The sequence below is a fragment of the Suricata suricatta genome, chromosome 11 (genome assembly GCF_006229205.1).
Source record: "Suricata suricatta isolate VVHF042 chromosome 11, meerkat_22Aug2017_6uvM2_HiC, whole genome shotgun sequence".
Classification (NCBI taxonomy): domain Eukaryota; kingdom Metazoa; phylum Chordata; class Mammalia; order Carnivora; family Herpestidae; genus Suricata; species Suricata suricatta.
In genome coordinates this window covers 98,999,235-99,015,595 of record NC_043710.1, presented here as the reverse complement: position 1 = coordinate 99,015,595, position 16,361 = coordinate 98,999,235, and the positions used below count along the sequence as shown (strand labels likewise).

At 39.8% G+C, this 16,361-nt stretch overlaps 1 protein-coding gene across 1 annotated transcript in view; it reads left to right on the top strand.

Moving 5' to 3' along the window:
* Nucleotides 1-16,361, top strand: part of CWF19L2 (CWF19 like cell cycle control factor 2) — a 159,673-nt gene that overhangs the window by 134,510 nt on the left and 8,802 nt on the right. The window contains exons 15-18 of the mRNA XM_029956562.1: nt 3,731-3,943; nt 7,066-7,182; nt 14,057-14,212; nt 16,148-16,228. Coding sequence (XP_029812422.1) covers nt 3,731-3,943; nt 7,066-7,182; nt 14,057-14,212; nt 16,148-16,228 — 567 coding nt within the window. The remainder of the gene's footprint in view (nt 1-3,730; nt 3,944-7,065; nt 7,183-14,056; nt 14,213-16,147; nt 16,229-16,361) is intronic.

Below are 16,361 nucleotides of genomic sequence, written 5' to 3'. Positions count from 1 at the left end.
AGAAGTTTTATTTTCATACCTTCTTTTCTTTCTTCACCTCCTTTCCTCCAGCAAGGTTTTTGCTTTTATCCTTTTAGACTCGATTTTCCACTCTGTGTTAACATTCTGTCCATTAAAAAATGTTTTTTTGTTGTCAAAAGTAGGAAGATGGTGGGCTGAAGGTCACAGGAGATGTGTACATGAATAATAAGTTAAAAACATTTTGGATCAAACCCCAAAGAGAAAATAATGGGAAAAATTCAAGTAATTAGAAGGTGTAAGAGGAAAGGATTGTAGTTGTGTTGAAGCATCAGTTTTGTATTGTGTTGAAGAATTATGCAGATTTAACAGAGAAGACTGCTTATTTAAATCCAAAACTATTTAATACTCTATTTAATTCTATTTAATTCAAAACTATGAATAAATACTCTAATTCAAAACTATGAATAAATCAGAGAAGTTTGGCAACATCCATGGAACATAGATTTGAAGAATAGAGCACTATCTTCTATGCACAAAAGATTTGATTTGAATTGAATATATTCCCTGATCGCTCATGAACTGGTTTCTAATAACAGTGTTTTTAGAACAGTGTGCCGTGTGAAGGGACAGCTGCATGTGGAGGTATATATTCTGTTCATTAATATACTTTAGGAAAGACGGATGCCTATTAGATGTCCGTTTCCTTTCTGATTAATACCTTAACTCAGGTGGGCATATTTATTCTAGATGACAATTGAGGTTTCTTCTAATTCTCTGTTCTAGTCTATAGACTATATTTAAAATATACCTTTTCTGTCTTTTAAAGGTAGATTTCTTAAGTGAGAGGGGCTCTCTGAATGTCACATACTCTTCATTTATACAGTCAGATATGCCTGCATTGGATTCCTGCTTCTGTCTCTTAATAGCTGTGTGATTTTGTTTATTTAGTCTCTCTTAAGCTGGTTTTTTTTTTACGTTCATTTATTTTTGAGAGAGAGCGAGCACGAACAGGGGAGCAGCGGAGAGAGAAGGGTACAGAGGATCGAAAGCAGGCTCCAGGCTGATAGCAGCAAGCCCAGTACGGGGCTCAAACTCCTGAATCATGAGACTATGACCTGAGTTGAAGCCAGATGCTCAACTGACTGAGCCATCCAGGCATCCCCGGCTTTTTATTGTAACCTAACAAGTAACAATGACAACTTTTATGTTGTAGGAATATTTAGATGAGAGATTGCTTAAGGTTTCTATTAGTACCTAGCACATGGTTGGTCACTATTATGAAAATAATTAGTAACTAGTTTTGATATTTTTAAATGTTACATGTTATGGTTGAGATAAATGTCTGAAGTTAAAATAATAATTTTTAAGTCAGGGCAGTTCACATAAATAGACAAACTTGAAACAATAGAGAGGTATATACAGGGATCAATAATAGAGAAAAAGTGGAAGATATAAAAGAAATTTTGGTATAGAAAAGGAAACTAATGTGCTCGAATGCCTTATTACTAATAATTAGTACCTGGTTTCTGATTTTTACCTAGTTCTGTCAATAATGGCATCTTAGAAAAAAATCTTCTGTTTACGTTCTATTTTCTATTTTTTTTTAATTTCTTAAGGTGGATGTTGACCTATTGATTCCCAGGAGGCCTGCCTTGTCTCTTTTTTCTTTTTTGTCGTCTTCTTTTTTTTTTTTAATTTTTTAAAATTTTTTAAATTTTATTTTTGATACAGAGAGAGACAGAGCATGAGAGGGGGAGGGGCAGAGAGAGAAGGAGACACAGAACCAGAAGCAGGCTCCAGGCTCTAAGCTGTCAGCACAGAGCCTGACGTGGGGCTCAAACCCACAAACGTGAGATCTGACCTGAGCCGAAGTCGGAGGCTCAACCGACTGAGCCACCCAGGCGCCCCACTTTTTTGTCTTCTGATATAGGTGTTTGGTGCTGGAGTTATCTCTTTAAGTACTGCTTTAGCAACATCCCACAAATTCTCTTTTTTTAAATTGCAGTTCAAAATACTTTCTGATTTTTCCTCCTTCCTTCCTTCCTTTCTTAATATATGTGTTATTTGGAACTGGGCTATTTCATTTCCAAATACTTGGCAGTTTTCCAAATGAGTTTCTGCTGGGATTTCTAATTTAATTCCATTGTGTTCAGTGCACATATTTTATGTTACCTGAATCCTTTTAAATTTATTAGGACTTGTGCTATAATCAAGAATGTCCTCTATCTTGGTAAATGTTCTCTATGCACTTGAGAAGAATGTTTATTTTGCTGATGTTGGATAGAATTTCTGTCATTGTCAGGTCAGGGTTTTGGGTAGTTTGTTCAGGTCTTGAGTGCCTGTTGGTTTTCTACTTGTTCCATCAGTTACTGGGAGAGCGGGGTTTAAATCTCTGTGTTTGTGGACGCATAGTTTTCTGCAGTTCTGTCAAGTCTTTGCTTCATGTACTTTGAAACTCTGTAATTAGGTGCATAAGTTTTGCTCTTGTTATGTTCTCCTGATGGTATGACCCTTTTATCATTGTGAAATGATTTTTCATGCCCTTTATTTCTTTGCCTTGAATTCTACTTTCTATAAATACAGCCATTCTAGCTTTCTTCAAATCTTTTTAAATGATAAGATCCAGGCATCTTGCTACTGCTTTGTATTTGATGATGAAAAAGAAAGAGTTCACTTTTGCTGCTTAGTAAACTAAATAGAACTTTGAACTTAGTCTAATGAGAAGAAGCAGAAGTTAGTAAGCAATCATGATACACTGTGGTCGTGAAACTGATAGGAATGCAGCACTGGAGGGTCCTGGGAGACCCAGGAAAGTTCTTTTGTGGAGGTGACCGCTCACCCCACACCTCAGGTTGAAAAGTGAGTAGGGAATGGCTTCACTGAGGGCAGAGGCCAGTATGTACAAAGTCTGAAGGTAACACTACTTTTGGACTGAAACTAGGAAGACCAGAGTGTAATGTTCAAGTAGGGGTGTGATCAGATGTGACTGGAAGAGTCATCACTGCCAGATTATCAAGAAGATTGTAATAACGTGCCCCATGTTTGTGAGTCCTTATTGTATGTCAGGCATGTGTTGAGAGGACTAAGCAAGATAATGCTGTTAGGTGGATAGTAATGTTGTAACTTGTGAAATGAGGAAATAAAGCATGTGAGAACACAGAGAGATAAAGTAATTGCCCAGGGCTCTCCAGACTGGAGACAGAACTTTGCCACGGCGATTCTATCTGTGTCTGTGATTGAGAAGGCAAACCAGAATTTGAACTTGAGCCTGTTCACAATGTGGAGCGCTCTGAGGATTTTAAGCAGGGACATAAATTAGTAAATAAAATTTGTGTTTCAAAAGCATCACCCTGGCTACAGTTTATGTTGAGGGAGGTGGGAAGAAGATACCTGGAGATACAGTTGGAAATGTTTATGTTCTCTACGGACCGTATGCTAATTTTAAAATGAAAGCAGTTCTTAACCTCTCTGTGGTTTAGTTTCCTGATCCGGTAAATGGAAATGATGATGGTTTTATTCTCACAAGAGCATAAAACAATCAAATTGCATAAAATTGTACATGGTAAATAGTCAGTCAGCTTCAGCTGTGATGACGATGATGACTGATTGACTTTAAAATCATGCTTAAATTTTTATTCATGTTTTTTTTCTTCTTTTTTTAAACTTAAAAGTTTTACCGTGGAACTTAACAGCTACGACTGCGGCAGCTCCCGTACAACGAAATGTTAACCACCCCCTTCTCCCTGCTCCTGTTACTTTGGTTTTTCAGTTTATGGGAAGAACAGATGGAGACCATTACACCCTGGATGACATGTTTGTCTCCAAAGCGGCTGAGAGAGAACGTTTTGGTGAAGAGGAAGAGAACCAGAGGAAAAAAGCCATTGCCGAACACCAGAGTCTTGCCGCCCAAATGGAGAAGTGTCTGTATTGTTTTGACAGCTCTCAGTTTCCCAAGCACCTTATTGTTGCGATAGGTGTTAAGGTAAGAAGCACCACACTGATTGCCCTAAGGAAGTGATGTCGGGGTGTGTCCACATTCGCCTCTTTCTTCAGACTCTTACAAGATTCCAACGTGTCTGTCTTCTCTTGCTCTGTGTTGCACATAGTTTTCTTTTCCGTCTTCCTGTGATTCTTAGACTCTCCTCTAGAGCAGTATAAATATTTAGGTGACTCGAAGCTCACATTTTGTATGATTCTCCTCTTTAGAGGAGCAGCACTGGCCCTGAACTTGGGGCCAGAGCACCTGGACCCAGGTTCGGACTCTGACGTTGACGGGCCGTAGGACCTTATTTTCATGGTTGGCACTTGATTCTTAGTATTCAGATCACTTCAGAAATACTCTGTCTAGAGCAATTGCTGTTTCTTCCCTTACTTTCTCATAGAACCTATTTGTTTCTTCAGAGAGTATCTCATGATTTGAAATTTTTTACCTCATTTTACTTGTGTACTGAATCCCGCTTCTGACGAGCACCTGGCTGGCACTTGCCCGTCACTGGGCACCACGCACGAATCCTGTTCCTGACCAAACATACATCTCACTGTATATACAAGAGTGTGTGGTCGCAGTCACTATTTTAATAAATATTAATGTTTGCCTAATCATTGATAACTGTCACTTATTTCAATAAACATTCGGTGAGTTAAGTCTTATATTAATTAATTATTGTGTCCCTGATATGCAGCAGACCAAAGTTAGTTCCTGGAGAAAAGTAGACTCAGATGTGCTTGCGGAGCTTGTATTACAGTAAAATAGGGCAGAAAATAAAGTGATAATTGCCCTGATTGAAGAAAGTGTTGTCAGAAAGCAAACAGAGCAGGGGACTGGGACAAAGTGATGGGAGACTATTGTGTTGAGAAGGTGGTCCAGAAGGCCCCGGTAAGGAGGTGTTTTAGGGAAGGTCTGAAAGATGGAAGAGCAAGCACCATTAGTACGCGAATGACTGATATTACAGGAAGGGGCCTCTGCGGTGAAGGCTGGGTGAAGAGCTGAGGAAAGCGCTGGCTCATGGAGGGGAGTGTGGCCAGGGCGGAGGGAGTGAGAAAAGGAGGGCAGAGGAATGAGTGACTGCGGTGCTAGTTCAGGACCGACTAGTTCAGAGCTGCGCACATCCGTGTTTATTTACTGACTTGTTTCCTGTGTGCACCCCGCCCCCTTCCCACCACCCTCCCCTGTATCCAGAGAACTGGCATGAGCTTTTCCATTCCGACCCCAGCCTTCGGTATCTTTAGGTTGTTAAGACAGTCAAGTTACCGGTTCAACTTAGGGTTTCTTTACTTCTTTACCCTTCTTCTTTTTTCCTTCCAAACTATCAAAAAGGTGAATGTAAAAATTCCATTTAAAATGTATCCAATTAAAACCCCATCATAACCAATGACTTGTATTCATTTTTCTGAATTCTTTTCCAGACCTTATAAACATTTACATTTTTTAATTACGACAGTGTAACTACTCCAGTCCTCTTCAGTCTGATCCCTGTCTTTTAAACGTGTAAGAGCAAATTAAAGTAACACTTCAGTGTTTCCTGCCGCGCTTTAGAAGTTTGGAGGAGTTTCAGTGGGTTTTCCTTTTCCCCGGTGCACTGGGCACAGCGTGGGACCGGCGGGCACAGACCTTCTCTCCGTGTCCTGCCTTGTAGGCGGCTCTCCAACGCGGCCTCTCTCAGTTTCCTTGTGAAAGCGAGCTGCCGGCCAGGGAACAGATGCTTTCTGGCTCTTTTCTTCCGCCCTTACCAGTTGTCGTGCCATGTCTGTCCCGTTCTTCTCCGGGGTCCCCTGCTGCTGCGAGGTAATCCACACTCTCCCACCAGTCTTCCCTAATGGTATTCAACTCTTCTCTTTGTCTTTCACCTCCTGACAGTTTGGTGGCCTATTTCTTCCCTGGGATGCACTTTTCAATATGATTTAATTAAAAAAAAAACTGTTGGAGTCTCTCCTTTCTCCGTCTATGCTTTGTATGTTGTCTCAGTTCTAAAAACTGCCATCTCCCTTCAGTCTTTCGGCTGTGACCATGTTAATGTAGAAATATTTGAAATATTGATTAGGAGGAATCCTATCCATCATGTGACTACCTATCCCATCCATTGTCATTAAGTGAAAGTAATAAATCGCATTGCAAAGCAAGTCAGGAATTTTCACTCAGCTTGAATTTCTAATATTTAAAGTGGATGTCTTAAATCCAAATGTATTAATGAAGCTGTATTAGTACTCATTAGGATCATAGAGTTAAATAACTTCTGATCCCCAATTGTTCTTGCTTTCTTCCTCCTTTTTTTGAAAATAAAAGTTATCTATGTCCCTCATCTTTTATTTAATCTTTTGTTTGTTTGTTTTTTGAGAGATAGAGTTCGAGTTGGGGAGGGGCAAAGAGAGAGGGAGACACAGAATCCAAAGCCAGCTCCAGGCTCCAAGCTGTCAGCACAGAGCCTGACGTGGGGCTCAAACCCATAAACGGTGAGATCATGACCTGAGCTGCTTAACCAACTGAGCCACCAGGAGCCCCTCTACCTCCCTTATCTTAACACTGTGCTTTACTCTTTTTTTAAATAGACTTTGTTTTTTTAGAACAGTTTTTAGATTTACAGAAAAATTGAGAAGATAGTACTGAGTTCTTTATGTACTGTATCCAGTTTCTTCTCTTACTAACTCCTGACATTAGTCAGCAGATTTGCCAGTTGTAAATTTGTTTGGGTTCATTCGCTTTGCTTAGCCAGTATGGGAAGGAAAACCTGAGTAACAGGCACCACTTAGACTTCTCTTTCATACCATGCCATCTGTCTTTTCATTCTTGCCCATAATTGTGTTGTTTCGAGGGCTTTGGAAGCATAGTGCTTCCTCAGATCAAGGATAAAGTGTGTCATTCATTTTGCCCCTGGGTACGTTCAATCTCCGAAATACATAGAACAGTTAAAATTGAGACGTGCTGTAAATTTCCAGTTTATTAAAATCTTTCTCATGGCTTTTAAAAGTATTTTTAAAATATCAGATATTTTTTAAAACATTAAAATAAGATATATTGCTTACAAACAAGTATGCTTTACTAAATGTTAGCCATGTTTCCCTGAGAATCAATACAGTAACATTTCACTTTGCAACTTTTCCCCATAGGTTTATTTATGTTTACCCAGCGTCCGGTCTCTTACTGAGGGACACTGCCTGGTAGTCCCCTTGCAGCACCACAGAGCCGCCACCGTACTGGATGAAGACATCTGGGAAGAGATTCAGGTCAGCGTGGTGAGCTCATCATTGTAATGCGCATGCGCAGGTCTGCAACCTAGTCTTGATCAATTCCAGTGGGTTTTCGTATACGTTTGTCCAGCGGTTTTACTTTCTGACCTTACACATCTGTATACATTTCCCTGGCTGTGTACATCGTGGATCATGTTTTCACCACTCACTGCGTTTTTTAGTTTATTTCCCTTATGTATACCCTATTTTGAAAGGTTAAAAAAATTTTTTTTATTGAGATTTAATTGATAATATTACTAGTTTCAGGTGTACAAGTGAAAGCCGTTGTGTCCTAAACAAACTGTGACAAAGTAATAAATATTTTTACTTAAAAAAATCAATGTAAGATTTCTAATCTCTGCTTTTGTGGAGCATGAGATAACCATTCTTGACAGTCAGCCAATACATTACAGCCAAAAGGAAAGAGATATTCAGATAATAAAAAATAAGTTTTGGAAGTCAGAGGTTCATATTCAGTGGTTGCCATATTTTCCTATAACGGAATTGGCCTCTGCTGCTGTGATTTTGCGATTGGTCTTTATTTTTATACTTTTCCCTTTATTACCTGGCCCAGCTGTTGGATTTAGGATTTTTCTTCCCTTCCTTTCCCTTCCCTTCCCCCTCCCTTTCCGCTCTTCCCTCTCCCTTCCATTCCCCCCTTCCCCTTTTCCCTTCCCCTTCCCTCTTTCTTTTTGTGGCTCATTCTGCAAGAAACTGAAAGGCACAACATGGGTGAAATTGCTGCTGAATTGTTTCAAGACCTCATAATGACCAAAAACGAAAGGAAAGAAAACTCATTTTTCTAATGCTTGACAGTTGAATAGGGCTTACAGGGACCCCCCCTAGTTAGAAAATGTGAAAATTGTTAAGACTTCAAAAGAGACTGTGTACTAGTCTTTACATCATGCTGATAAAGATGCCAAAAGAGGAGCTATTTTGACAGCATGTTATGAAATTCAGTCTTTTACTCATTGTGATCTTTCTGGTTATGCTGTGGAAGTAAAGGGCAGACTGTTTTCATGCATATGTGTGGCCAGGCATGGCTAAGAATGTGGACACATATACTTGATGTGGGGAAAGAATTTTTCTAGTAGTGGATGCCAGCATAGTAAATAATTTAAAGTGGAAGTATGCAGATTTGGTTTTCAGAATTATTTTGAGACTTCTCTGAAATGTCTTTTTAAAAATTTATACATGCAAAACTGGTTTAACTTAGAGCCAAATGCAGTGCCAAAAAGATTTTAACTAATACAGAAATTGAGTCTGTGTGTTTTATATTTCTGTAAGAAATTAAGCTACTTGATGGAAAACATTGAGGCGGCTAAAGAAGAAATGTATTCATTCAGTAGATACTGAATACATGAATGTAGATAATGCCGGTGTCCTGAGAAATGCAGAGATAAGATCATGAATTCTGCCCGAAGGTGTGATGTATAGTCGTACAGGTCACACGGCAGGGGATTTAGGAGCCATATGCACTGTGGAAGTTGAATGAGGGAGGAGAGCCAAGTCATTTTACACAGAGAATAGCGTTTTTGGCTTTTTGTGTGATAAAAGTATTAGTTGTTGCAAGTTGTAAATTAGTATAAGACAGTGAACAAATAAAGTATTTGAATTCTAGCTTATTTGAAGAAATGTAGCTTTGGGGATTTTTGTTCTTACTTTAAAATATGTACAGAAGTTCAAGTTGGGGCACCTGGCTGGCTCAGTCACAAGAGCATGTGACTCTTGATCTTGGGGTTTGAGTTTGAGCCCCATGTTGGGTGTAGAGATTACTTAAAATGAAAAATCTTAAACATTTTTTTCAAATTAGTCATGCCCTGGTAAATACCCTTATGGTGTTTAACAAAGGCTATTTGACTTAGGAAAAAATATTGTTTGCAAATTCAGGAGCCACTTTTTCTAAGTGATTTTTATCCCCATCCTCTAGTAACATTTAAATTTAATTTTAGATCTTATATTTAATAGAAAATGCAAAACCAAGTTTCAGCACAGCATATGGGAATAATCACAGAGTTTTTGAATGAATAAGAGCCAGATTTTTTAGTTTCATTAAATATATAGTGAAACTTGGCCCCCTCTACAGTTATTCTTGTCAGTTTGACAGATAGGTTTGAGCTTATGTTCCAATCAGAAACCATGGGTTCTTTTTTGAAAATCCCAAATTATCGGTGTGGTGGTGGGGTCATCCCCTACTGGGGGCTTTGCTGCCGAGTGGTGCGATGGGGCCCGTTCCCTGGGAAACCTCCAGTATTGCCCCCGTAGGTCTCTTCCTGGGGGCGATCAGACTCTCAGACTCTCCCGAGACTGCTCTTTCCGCCTCCCACCTGGTGCGACCACGACAGCTTGCTGCTGCTGCTGCGGCCACGGAAGACGGCCGGGGCGGCAGAGCTTACGCACCGCGCACCGCGCACCGCGCACGCGCAGCGTTCCCTGCGGTGCCCCCGCTGTCCGCTCTCAGCTGTGTCTGGCTTTGCCTGCGCAGCAGCCGCGCTCTTTGCCTTCCCAGAGAACAATCCAGTCCATCCAGTAGCGTTCTGCGGGTGTTGAGGGTGTCCACGTGTTCATTGCTTTTTTCAAAAGACTTTCATCTGTGCCATTTGTTTTGTGCTGCACCTTCACTCTCCTTCTGTAACTGCTTGGTGCTGTCAGCTCCTGAGCCTTTCAAGGGTCCTGCAGCACGGCCTGGCTGACTTCTCTGCGACCCCGCTCATCCCCTGCCGCACACCAGGCAGCTGGGAGCCAGCGTGTAGTGTTTAAGTGAGATATTATGGAGTGATCTGATTTCCAGCGAGGCGTCTCTCCGTCTCCTTATTCTAGTAACTGGGTTTGTTTTAAAATTTACTTTAATGTCATTTTTGAGTGGCCACTCCGCGAAGGCACAGAGTTAAAGATTTGTGTTCTATCTCATAATGTTTGTCCCTGGGTAACTTTATCTTTAAGACATGTTCTATTTAGAAAACTTGAATAAATTATAGTATTAATACTATATGATCAACCTTACGTAGCTTTGATATTTTCAAGTAAAATACTTTAATTTTCATTTCAAAAATGTTTACATATATATATATACTTAAATTGTTGTAATGTGACTTGATACAAATTAATAATTGTGACACTCTACTATAGTTTACTTAAATATATTGTAAGGAATTTTAGTCCAGACATATTAACTAAAATGAGGAATGGCACGTAGGTGAATAGTCATAGTTTAGAAATGTGGAAAATAGTGATTACCCAGTGCGTGGGTAAAACAACTGGGTACCCAATTTTTCCTACTGTAGGAATTTTATATCATCCTTGTAACATGTGGATCTAGATCTCTCTAAAGCTTAAAATAGTTTTGGTATAATAATTAACTTAAAAAGCCTTCTTCAATGTTTGGTTGTCATGTAACATAAAGATATTATTTAAATACATATAGAGTATGTGTTTTCCTGAGCTTTGGGAAGATCCTGCTTTAGTGGAGTGGGTAACCTCAAATTACAATATTAAACTCGTATTTAAAAAAATTTTTTTTAATGTTTATTTTTGAGAAAGAGGGAGCATAAGCAGGGGAGGGGCAGAGAGAAAGGGAGACACAGAATCCGAAGCAGGCTCCAGGCTCTGAGCCGTCAGCACTGAGCATGACCCGGGGCTCAAACACATGGACTGCGAGATCATGACCTGAGTCAGATGCTTAACCTACTGAGCCACCCGGGCCCCCCATTAAACTCATATTTCTATAGTTTTTTATGCAGAGAGAACTACGTCAGTGTGTGTGTGTGTGCGTGTGTGCGCGCGGGCATACGTGTCCTCTTCACATGATGTTTATAATAGTGAACTGTCCTTGCATCACTACTGGTTGAGTACCTTTGAGTTTGCGTCTGTAATTCATGACGTCTGGAGTCTGCCTTCCTCACTGTGCAGATAGTATCTAGAACAACATCAAAACAGTTAAACCGAGAGAGGGCTGTGGACAAACACGAAAAGAGGAAAGTCTGCGAGAGAGTGTTACACTGTGGCTGCTGCTCTTTATGCACTTCTTCCCTCAAGGAAGCTTAGTTTTCAAACACGTAGTTCTACTCCAGCAGTGATTTTCCTTTTTCTAGCCTATAAGATTCTCTTACGACTGTACTAGGAAATGAAATAAGTAACGATTAATTGAAAATATTTATAGTAAAGAAAAATATACAAACAGTGACAGTTAACAAAATAGAGACAGTCTAAAAAACTGTTATAAAACCAGACTTATATTTTTCCCATTTGGTTGGTGCATGTGAGACCAGGCCTGTGGAGACGGCGCGGGGCGGGGGGGGGGGGTCGGGGGCAGGGATGAACTGTTGTCACTTCCTGGCTCATGAGCTGTGTCAGTCTTACCATCGATGTCTATGAACCGTCCGTTGAACTGTGTCCGCTGCCGTTGCAAACAAAACCTGACCTGCTGTGCTCGAGACAGCAGAAGTTAATTTCTTATGACCCAGCCCCCTGGGGGTGGGGCGGTCCCCAAGGCATGTCGCCCCCAGACATTTAATCAAGTGTCCAGGCTCCTCCCATCCTCAGGCTCTCCCATGGCCGGGTCCTCTTTCCACCCCTTGGATGGAGGAAAATGAATACAAGAGGGCACACTGCCCCTTCCCTGTGTCAAGTGACACATATCATTTCTAGATACATTCTATTGCCCAGAATTAAATATGTCCCCACCTATGTCCCAGAGAGGCTGGGAAATCTAGTCTTATTTGTCCAGAAGAGGAAAAGGAAACAGTTTCATGAACACGGCTTTTTCTTGGGAAGGTTTGCTGTTTGCAGAAATCACACTGGGGCCATGGCAACTATAAAATGTGAATGATCAGTTTTACCATGTAGATACCTATACCAGTATTTATTTCTTATTTTTTATCATAATTTAACCTCAATTGTGTGTGCCCTGTCTCCACTAATTTGATTTTATAAAATATAGTGCCAAATTCAGAGGATTTTTAAAGGGGGAAACAATCCCTTTATAATCATTTCTAATGATTTAGCTAACAGGCCACCTTATAATGAGCTTATAGGCTAAAAAGTCTGCAGCCCCTTAGGCTATTACCCAAGACTTTTACAACAGATGGAGTCTCTGAAAGAGACTTTGTTAAACTTCTCTACAGCTGTGGTCAGAAATGAAAAGCAAATCCCGCATCTCTTGCTTACTGGGTATCTTTGTAGTTTACCTCGAGTTACAATTATTTCATTTCCTTTTTTTCTACTTGTCCTTATTTTATGAAATGATTACAGACCAGAAATATGCCAAGTGATCACTAGTAAGTGATCATTGGAGGAGGCCTGGCAGAGTCCCAGGGCCCTCAGCCCCCAGGCAGCACCCTTTCTGGGTGTCAGTGGAGCTGTGTGCACTGACTAGCGTGTCTGCGCCACAGCCTGGCTGAATCTCCAGGGAGTCAGGCTGCGCCGACCAGGAACTTCAAAAGGTGACGTGATTCCATCCAGAGGACATCTTGAAATGGTAGGATTAAAGAAACGGAGAACACGGTGGTGGTTTGGCCGATGGGAAGAGAGGGGGTGTGGCTGCGAGAGCTCCTTACAGGGTTGGAACTGTGCTGTCTTCACTGCGTCCACGTTAACGTCCTGGTGTGAGGCCGTACGGCGGTGTTTGTAAGGTCTACCGTTGGGGGAGACTGGGGGAGAGGTAAATGGGAGCTCTCTGTATTTTTACATGTGATCTATAGTCTTGATTGAACAGCTTAATTAAAATATTTCAAAGTTATCAGTCAGCTGACATATCTAAATAAAATGTTTCATAAATAAACCTTAAAAGGCAGGGGGTGCTGCACCTGGGTGGCTCAGTCAGTAAAGGGTCTGAATCTTGGTTTTGGCTCACGCACGTCATGATGTCATGTTCATGAGATCGAGCCCCGTGTTGGGTGGGCTCTGCGTTAACAGCGGGGAGTGTGCTTGAGATTCTCCCTCTGCCTCTCTGCTGCTCGTGTGCTCTCTCTCTCTCTCAGAAATAAACTTTAAAAAATAAAAATCTTTCTTCCTCCGACTTAGACAAATATACTAATACCTTATAAAGATATAAGTATATGACACTCTACAAGACCAAGTTTGAATTTAGAATTCTTAGACACCCTGGTGGTGTGGGGAGGGTCAGCTTCTCACTCCAGCCTTCAGCCTGGTCCCCTTTCTTCTAAGCCCTGGCTTCATCTTTACCACAAGGGATGCCCTGTGCATATCTGTGAGCACCTTGACGACATGTCTGCGCCCCAGGCCTCAGGGTGTGAAATAAATAATTATATAAATAAGTAGAAAATAGTAAAAAGTAGGGGTTTTATAATAACGCTTCTTTGGGAAACGAAAACACTTACTATTCCACCGTAGTATATTTGACTTTCATACACTTGGTAGGACATGATTTTATGTGAAAATAGGGTATGCTTGAGTGTACAAGTCCAAGTTCAGGGGCAGCAGACGTGTCTGGGAGCCAGCGGATGAAGATGCTGTGAGCCTGGAGAGGCAGGTGGAAGTGAGTTCCACGCCCACCTTCCAGGAGTGCCTTCTGTGCTTGTGGATGGTTTCCTCTGATGTTACCATCCGTTTTGCATATTTTACTCCTTGAGTTTGATTTTATCTCTTCCTTTTCTTAATGTAGTTTATTGGAACATTTCCAGTATAGGCACAAAACTATGCAGAGCAAGTTTCATTTTTAAAACGAAAAGTTACTTAAATATGTGAAATGGCGTAGTAGGTTTACAAAGTAAAGTCAGGGTAAGGTAACAGTACAGAATCTAAACATCGTTGACCATTTCTTTTTTATTTTAAAGGGATTTAATGTGCCTTTTACTGTTTTCATATTTTGTCTGTAAGTGTTTTAGTTACCTCACCATTTTACTTTCCTCAGATGTTTAGGAAATCATTGGTAAAGATGTTTGAAGAAAAAGGGTTGGACTGCATCTTTTTAGAAACTAACATGAGCATGAAGAAGCAGTACCATATGGTTTACGAGTGCGTTCCTCTCCCGAAGGAAGTGGGTGACATGGCCCCCATCTACTTTAAGGTATTTCCGGATAGTTTGGCCTGCATTCTTGTTTGCAGCAGTGCTGTTTTATGAATACAGTTATCTTTTTTCTTGTATTTTTTCTCCCTATATACTAATGTCAAACTTTATATAAAGAAATGCAGTAAAGCACAAAAAAAATAATGCTGTGTAAATTTCTGTAGAGAGAAATGTGGGATTTAGACCTTTAAAAAGCATGCTTAATTTGTAAGTCTGAATGTACTGTCGAATGACAGTTTAAAATTTCTATTTGAATTTTTCATTTCTCCAATGAAAAATCAGGGTTTTACCTTGAAGTACTTTCAAGTCAATTATGACTGTGCTTTATAGTCGTAATTCTAGAAATCTTAACTGAAATTCACAAGAGCTGGAGAGAGTTACGTACAAATAGTCCACATTACAATTGCTGAGACAAGTTAATGTTCTTTTGGTATTTAATACCTCATCATGCTATTTGTAAAAAGAAACTAGTATCTAACCTTGACATACATTTTTGGACACAATTACTAGAGTTTTTAATCAGTTAACTGTTACCATATCCAGGCAGCTTTTACAAAATAGCATGGTTTTGAGGCTGACCTGAATACAGTATAATTTACAGGCTCATATAAATGCAGGTGTAGAACCATATATGAAATAGTAACATGTACAGTGAAAAACGGAGGCAGCGTTTTGTGAAGTGAGGCAGGGAGACTTCCCAACGCCACCTTTAAGCGATGCAGGATGGGAACCCTTACTTGCGGACTGGACATCCGGGCTCACAGGATGGTGAGACCTGGTGAGATTAATGAGGTGGTGAAAATCTGCTTTCTCTCTAGAGATTTCTGAAAACAATTTGATTTGGTTACTTGATTTATTTGGTTTTAGGAATTATACTTGTAAAGTGAGAGAAGGAGCTGGATAATCTCGATAGTTGTGTGTTAAGCAAAATCACTTGGGGAAGAGATTATTATACTTTTCTTCTTCCTCTTCTTCTTCTTTCTTTTTTTTTTTTTATCTTCTTTCTCCTTTCTTCTTTCTTCTTCTTTCTTCTCTTCCTTTCTTTCCTTTCTTGTAGTCCCTCAGTAGAGTCTTGGGTGGTTATGACCCTAGGACATGTAAGCAGCCACTGTCGCTCTTGTTGGGTGACAGAAATGTCATTACTTAGAATGGTGTCACTTTTCTACTCTAAACGTTTTCTTCGATTTGCCTTCAGTTTTATACTGAGTGTGCTACATTATAGTGTCAGCGCCAGTGTCCCACATGCCTTTTAAATACGGACCAATAGTACATCTGATGCTTTTAAACTCTGCTTATTTGAATGCTAATTTTATGTTTAAAATTTGCTTCATTAATAATGATAACTACAGAAATGAGAGTACTTGATACTCATCATCCTGGTTTTTCTATTAAATATTTCTTTACCATAAATACTAGTCCTGTTGCTCAGCCTCGGAAGTCTTACAGTGCCATAGCTATGTATTTTTTTCCCTGAATTTTTACTTCTTTGTTATGGGGCCAGATAGTTTATGTACTTGGTTGCCAGAAAGCTTATAAGTTACTTTTTTGAGAAAGGACAGTAAAACTAAACAAATTTATTTGAGTAGATTTCTATGAGTGAGATAAGGAAGTTGTGAACTTTATGTTTACAGACTTATGTTCAACATTAAATTGCTCAGGCTTATTAAGGATTGTTTTTGTCATATAAAGTTGGGGTGAATTTAGTACAGGAATTAAGGATGAGTAAAATAATATTATCTTGCGTAAACATAGGACTTTAAAAAAATTAAGAAAGTCCAATTTTAAATAACAAGTTAAAGCCTTAACTCGTTTAAAATAATGAGCTACCATTGTATGATGTATCTGTGATTAACTCATTGTATTACTTTATTTTTACACTGTCTCTTTGTGTTTGCTTATAAACTATTTTTTCATTAGTAAATGGTTGTTTCTTAGAAAGCCATAATGGAATCTGACGAAGAATGGTCTATGAACAAGAAATTGATCGACCTCTCTTCAAAAGATATCAGAAAGTCTGTAAGTATCTTTTTTTTGCCCCTGGTATAAAAAATGATCCCCAGTATTTAAGGTCTTCATTAATTCTCACACCTTATTCGAGAAAGAAACCATTTGGCTGAGTGACCTAAGGTGAAGCAAGTAATTCTAAGCA